This window comes from Pholcus phalangioides, unplaced genomic scaffold, assembly GCF_987345545.1.
Source record: "Pholcus phalangioides strain wild (caught in Gottingen) unplaced genomic scaffold, Ppha-v1.0 ptg000007l_1, whole genome shotgun sequence".
In the NCBI taxonomy this organism is placed as follows: domain Eukaryota; kingdom Metazoa; phylum Arthropoda; class Arachnida; order Araneae; family Pholcidae; genus Pholcus; species Pholcus phalangioides.
Genome location: NW_028301600.1, coordinates 1,061,444 through 1,068,623, shown reverse-complemented (window position 1 = coordinate 1,068,623; position 7,180 = coordinate 1,061,444). Strand labels below are relative to the sequence as shown.

At 39.9% G+C, this 7,180-nt stretch overlaps 1 protein-coding gene across 1 annotated transcript; it reads left to right on the top strand.

Moving 5' to 3' along the window:
* The first annotated feature begins 1,942 nt into the window (after nt 1–1,942).
* Nucleotides 1,943–5,347, top strand: LOC149084779 (uncharacterized). Its single transcript, XM_089233797.1, has 2 exons — nt 1,943–4,106; nt 4,233–5,347. The coding sequence occupies exons 1-2, from the start codon at nt 1,943–1,945 to the stop codon at nt 5,345–5,347; spliced, it is 3,279 nt and encodes a 1,092-aa protein (XP_089089923.1).
* The last annotated feature ends 1,833 nt before the right edge of the window (nt 5,348–7,180 follow it).

Below are 7,180 nucleotides of genomic sequence, written 5' to 3'. Positions count from 1 at the left end.
ACAACTCTCCAGTGGGAGGTTGTCTGATGTTAGTCCCCCGCGTGTTATTGCGCGCATTATTGAATCACCCTTCTCGCAGAATTAAAATTTGTTGAGTTTAAAAACACAGGTGTGTGTTTGAGTTCATGGTAATGACCATGGCTGTTGGTCCGTCATCGCAGGAGCACCAGTGAACCTATAGATTGATATTTGATTAGTGAATCGAGCATCAGTGAACCTATAGATTGATAGTTGATTAGTGAATCGAGCATCAGTGAACCTATAGATTGATAGTTGATTAGTGAATCGAGCATCAGTGAACCTATAGATTGATAGTTGATTAGTGAATCAGCTCAACTTTGAATACTTTGGATACTCAACTTTTCTACACAAGAAACTGTAAGTAGAATTTCACCAAATTCATATTTCGATTCGCACGATGGCGAATTTAACTGTGTTGAGTCGACGTAAGGGCAACGTCAAGGCCCAAATCACCAGACTTGATAAATTCTTGTCAGATAATGAAAGTGCTAGTGAGGCAGTACTTAAATGCAGAAAAGAAACATTAAACACGACAAAAAACAGTTTTGAAGAGTTGAAATTGAAATATTATGAAGTGTTAAAAGATGATGAGTTCGAAGTTCTAAATGTAAAGCTCTGTGAAATTGAAGAAAAATTAGAGGACATTGAAATCCGTTTGAATTTGTTGTGTTTCGTTCCCAGTAAAATCGAAACTAATGCCTCTAAGCAAAACGTAAAACTGCCACAATTCCCCTGCCACAATTTAGTGGTAAATATGAAGAGTGGACTCTGTTCAAAAATCAGTTTGATTCTCTGATAACCGAAAATTCAATCATAACACTTCACTCATAGTTAGAAAAACTAGTGGCAGATGGCAGCACTACACATAACAAGCATTACAGAGAAACAACAAAAACTTCACGTCAGGTTTCACTACACGTACACGCACATTCCCGCATGTACCGATTCGGTGGGGGGTTCCGCGGGGGGGGGGTGGTCGGAGTGCATGTGTGGTGTAGTAGTAGTAGGTAGGGCCTCCAAAAAATGGCTCGGGGATCCATGATGTTCTTAAGTCAGCCACCTGGTTGGGCAATTTGCCTGTTGTGGCGTTGTATTTGTATTTGTATTTGTATAAAATAATAACCTTTCCGATGTGCAAAAACTGTATTATTTACAAGCTGCCTTAAAAGGTGAAGCTAGACAAGACCAAATCATTGAAGACACCTTCGATTCGTTATTCTCTGCACTAGAGAAACGGTTTGAAAACAAACGTTTGATTGTTGATACACATATCAATGCATTAATTTCAATCCCTAAAATCACCCAAGAGTCGGCTAAAGATTTGAGAGCCTTGCTAGACAACGTTTTAAAGCACCTGAGAGCATTAAACATTGCAAATCTTAAAACAGATGCTCTGAGTGAAGTAATATTATCCAATTTAATTCTCAGAAAATTGGACAGAGAAACAAGAAAACAATTCGAAATGACCCTAGAATCTACAGAAATTCCTAGATGGGACAGTTTGATTTCATTTTTGGAAAGCAGATGTCAGTTTTTGGAAGGTGTCACGCGAACCATTCCCGTTCGTGAGCCTCACAATTCACCTATAAATAAATCGAGGACCTTTGCTGTAAAATCCTCTAACTACGGGAAATCATGTTCTGTATGCAAATTAGAACACTCCATATATAATTGTTCTGAGTTTCATAGGCTAAGCATTAATGAGAGGCAAAATATAGTGAAAAAGAAACACCTTTGTTTCAATTGCTTAAATGACTCCCATACAGTAATTGAATGTATGTCCAAGGGCTGTAACATCTGTGGTTACAAACATCACACCCTCCTTCATCGAGTTAAAAGAAATGACTCGGTAGAAGACAAAACAAGAAGGAAAGTCGCCTCCGCAAGCATCAAACGTACTCCCGCTTGCTGATACGATGAGATGGGGGAAGTCAGTCACACATCGTCCCTCATAAACAGCACTCCTCGACAAGTGACGAATAACTACGTTCTTCTGGCTACAGCGGTGGTATACGTGAGGGATTCACGAGGTTGTTTACAACCATGTAGAGCGCTGTTGGATAGTGCATCGCAGTCAAGCTTTGTCACTACCGAATGCGCAAAGAGACTTGGGCTGAAAAGAAATAAAACTTTCGTCTCTGTGTCTGGGTTGAGCGGCTTACCAGTAAACATAAACCAGAAACTGCATGTGGTAATTTCATCTTCAGATGACAAGTTTAGGCGCTCGTTGGAGTTGCTAATAGTTCCGAAAGTGATGGGTTTCAGTCCTTCCAGATATATCAACAAATCTGAAGTTTCCCCTCCAGAGAATATACGGCTAGCAGATCCCGACTTTAATGTTCCGAATAGAATCGACATTTTATTGGGTGCCGAAATATTTTTTGAGATTTTATGCGAACATCGGATTACCACATCTAAAATATCGTTGCAAGAAACTGTTTTTGGTTGGATAGTTTGCGGTGCGGTGCAAAACCAAACCGAAAGTAATGTGCGCTATTGTCACTTATCGAATGAATTAGAAAATTTAGATAACACCTTGAAAAGATTCTGGGACTTGGAATCCATAAACGAAAACAAGCTTATTGAAAGTACTGAGGCATTTCTTTGTGAAAAGCATTTTTGTGAAACTCATTCCAGAAATGAGGCAGGTAGATATGTAGTGCAACTACCTCTTAAATCAGATCAAACACAATTGGGAGATTCTTTGGCCATGGCTGGAAGAAAATTGAACGCAACGTGCAAACGACTAGACAAGGATGAAGATATAAAAAAGCTTTACGTGTCCTTCATGAAGGAGTATGCTTCCTCTGCAACCTCTGTTGCAGTTGATCACAACACCTACTATATGCCACATCATGGCGTTCACCGACCTGATAGTGCGAGTACAAAACTTCGCGTTGCCTTTGATGCATCCGCCGTCTCTTCTTCAGGGGTGTCTCTTAACCATTTGCTCATGAATGGCGGAACTATTCAACAGGATTTATTCTCAATTATGATAAGATTTCGTCAACATAGATACGCTTTCACCGCCGACATTGTAAAAATGTATCGGCAAATTCTGGTTGAATCCAGCCATTGTGATTTGCAGAGAATCGTGTGGAAAGCAAATCTGAACGATCCTGTTAAGGTGTTTAGATTATTGACTGTCGCCTACGGTACAGCTTGTGCTCCGTATTTAGCTACACGTGTGCTGAAACATCTTGCGCTAGACGAACAATCTCGGTTTCCTTATGCGTCCAAGATTGCACTCTCGGACTTTTATGTGGATGACATCTTGTCTGGTGTACATGACGCTCTAGAGCTTCAGCGTCAATTGATACAGATGCTCCAAACTTGTGGAATGACACTTCACAAGTGGTGTTCCAATTCGACACTGCTAAACGCAGTCAACCATGGCGAGAATGCATACAGTTTTGATGCCAAGGACAATGTCACTGTGAAAACATTGGGCTTGGCTTGGAATCCCCAAAAGGACTATTTCACGTTCAAGGTAAGCTCAAACCTATCTTCCGATTACACCAAACGCACCGTTCTCTCGGATATAGCGAGGCTGTTTGACCCTTTGGGTTTGCTAGGGCCTATCACAGTTAAGGCCAAAATATTCATGCAGCGTTTGTGGCTGTTGAAATTGGACTGGAATAATACGCTTCCAAAAAAGGAAGCAACCGAATGGTGCAAGTTTACTACTGCCCTGCATGTTGTTAATGATGTATGCATTGATCGTTATTGCTTATCTGGTGAAGGTCGATCAATTGAAATACATGGATTCGCCGATGCTTCTTCTGAGGCTTATGGCGCAGCAGTTTACGTGCGGTGTCTTTCTGAAAATGTGTACAATGTTAAGCTTTTATGTAGTAAGTCAAAAGTGGCTCCACTCAAGGTGACTACTATACCTCGTTTAGAATTGTGTGCAGCAGTGTTGCTGTCCAAGTTGATCAGTAAGGTCGTAGAATCTCTAAGGTTAGACCTTAAGAAAATTATTTTGTGGTCAGATTCAAAAATTGTTCTGACATGGATAAACACCTCACCTCATTTGTTGAGAACTTTTGTAGCCAATAGAGTGGCAGTTATTCAGGAAATAACTAGTATGTATAAGTGGTGCCACGTTAGATCCGAAGACAATCCAGCAGATCTGGTGTCACGTGGCTTGTATCCTGACAAATGAATTCACAATGAATTGTGGTGGAGCGGTCCTGATTATTTGAGATCAGAACTTAGTTTTGATTTAGATCCACCTACGTTCACAGCTGAGGATGAGACATTTGCTAGTGAATTCAAGAAATCCGTTGAACATTCATTGGTAGCAAGTGTTGATGATGTTATAACACCCATAATAACGAAAGCCAGCAGATACACAACCACCATTAAAATAGTTGCTTACGTGCTTAGATTTTGTTCTAATGCCAGATCTAAGACAGATAAAAAATCAGGTCTACTCACTGCCCAAGAACTTGACGTGGCAAGAATAAAAATAATTCAGACAGTTCAAAGAGAATTCGGTGAGGAATTGAGGAACTTGAAGCAAGGGGCTCAAGTCTCCACTAAAAGCAAATTGAAAAATCTCAATCCTTTCATCGATCAGGAAGGATTACTTCGCGTTGGTGGTCGCATAAATGAAGCAGACATTTCGTACAATCAAAAACACCAGATAATTCTACCAGCCAAACACCTACTGACGAGACTGATTTTCGAATACTATCACCGTAAACACCTGCATGTAGGTTCTCAAACCTTACTGCATCTCGTTCGCCAAACTTTTTGGGTTGTTGGCGCAAGAAACCCTGCAAGAAAAATAGTTCATGAGTGTGTAACATGCTTCCGTGCGCAACCGACCACTCTTGAGCAAATAATGGGCAACTTGCCTAAGGAAAGAGTAAACAGAACTTTTCCATTCAACGTTTGTGGAGTAGATTTTTGTGGCCCATTCTACGTAAAATGCAAGGATCAGAGAAGGGGTCAATTGCATAAAATCTATGTTGCTTTATTCGTGTGTTTCGTGACTAAAGCAATCCACCTAGAATTCGTGTCAGATTTGACAGCAGACGCATTTATTGCATGTCTAAAGAGGTTTTTTGCTAGACGTGGAAAATGCTCATCAATATTCAGCGACAATGGCACTAATTTCGTCGGTGCCAACACAGAGTTGAAACGTCTTCATCAGATGGTTGTGAAACCTGATGAATCTGTGGCTAATTTTTTTGCCTTCGAGGAAATCACATGGAATTTCCTACCTCCAAGAGCTCCAAATTTTGGAGGATTGTGGGAAACTGGTGTCACAAGTCCTTCAAGCACCATTTCAAAAGAGCTGTTGGGTCTTCTAAACTGACGTTAGAAGAGTTTCAGACTGTTATGACCCAAATTGAAGGAATTTTGAACTCCAGACCAATTACACCTCTATCGCCAGACATCAATGACTTTGAGGTCCTAACACCAGCTCACTTTTTGATTGGACGATCGCTTAACACCGTTGTTGAGCATGACCTGTGCCACCTTGGTGATAACCGACTATCTCGATGGCAGCTCACAACACGATTTGTTCAGACCATCTGGAAGCGTTGGCAGATGGACTACATAAGTTCGCTCCAGCAACGAAATAAGTGGCACTTCTCAAAATCTAATGTGCAACCAGGTGCCATGGTGATTGTCAAGGAAGATAACGTGCCGCCGTGTAACTGGTTACTTGGAAGAATCGAAGAAATCATTCCAGGTCCAGATCACAAGGTTCGCGTTGTGACTGTACGAACTAAAAAAGGACTAATCAAACGATCCATAGCAAAAATTTGTTTGCTCTCTCTTCAAGAGAAATGAAGTGACTGGGTCTTCATGTAGTTTTTTATCTAGTGTTTGTGTTTATCATATTTAATCGGATATATTTTAGTATTTTAATTTGTGCATTTAGCTGCATAATTTCATTGCATATGATAATGATGTTTTTTTTAAGCTTTTCAGAATGGATATTAATTTGAATTGACTGTACATCTGTTTGCTGCATTTTGAATTAATTGCAACGCGTGTTTGATTACAGCAGTTATGTGTTTAGATTTGTTTCAGTTCATTTTGATGCCTAAGATAGGATATGCCTACACAAGTAAGATGCATTTATCTTGCAAATGTATTATTACTATTATAGTTATATGCTCATGATTCTTCATAATTACTTTTACAATATGTATTGTGTACAAGTTTTGATTTCAAGCATTTTTTAATTTCTTTTGTACTGTGTTAAATTGATATTGGTTGTAATTAGCATTACAACGCCGGGCGGGATGGAAACGCCTAACTTTTTATCTTTTGCTCCCAACACAAGATGGAGTTGATGTCAACTTTCGCTTTTCTTTTCTTGTGTATTTCTTATTATTATTATGTCTCTCTCCCTCACTAAGGAGAAAAATGTGTAAGAGTGTATGTTACAACTCTCCAGTGGGAGGTTGTCTGATGTCCCCTGCGTGTTATTGCGCGCATTATTGAATCACCCTTCTTAAAGAATTAAAATTTGTTGAGTTTAAAAACACAGGTGTGTGTTTGAGTTCATGGTAGTGACCACTCCCGATATAATTTGTTTTTCCGAGACTTGGCTTCAGCCTGGGAATAGGGTTAATATTAATGATTATCATATATATCTCTCATAAAGGTCTCTTCGCGTTCTCCTAAAGTCATTCTTCCTCTTTTTCGAGGCTTAGTTCGTCCTGGACTGGAGTATGCTGTAAGGTTTTGGAGACCATACCTACAGAGGGACATAGACTTGGTTGAAGGGGTGCAGAGAAGAGCTACGCGTGTCCTTATTGGCACACAGGGCTTGAGTTATGAAGAAAGACTTCATTTTTTGAATATGTTTACATTGGATGAACGCAGGTGTCGAGGAGATATGATCGAAGTGTTCAAAATTTTCAATGGGATGGATAGGATGGACCATGAACTTTTAGTACACCGCCAATCGACTGCTTTTACAAGGGGACACCAGTATCGATTGGTGAGGGACAATGCAAGGTTATGGTGTCGCAGGGAATTTTTCTCCAATAGGGTTGTTAATAAATGGAATAGCTTACCCCCGGAGGTAGTAAATTGTAACACAATTGACACGTTTAAAAAGAAATACGATAAACATGTTGGGGTAAATCGAGAAGCTATCCATTCTTAGAATAAGACAACCATAAGTAAT

Excerpts from the sequence above, each read along its gene's own strand:
- LOC149084779 (XM_089233797.1), top strand. The coding sequence starts at position 1,943 with ATGGGGGAAGTCAGTCACACATCGTCCCTCATAAACAGCACTCCTCGA. Across the intron at positions 4,107-4,232 it reads AGTTATTCAGGAAATAACTA|AACTTAGTTTTGATTTAGAT; the intron begins GTATGTATAAGT and ends ATTTGAGATCAG.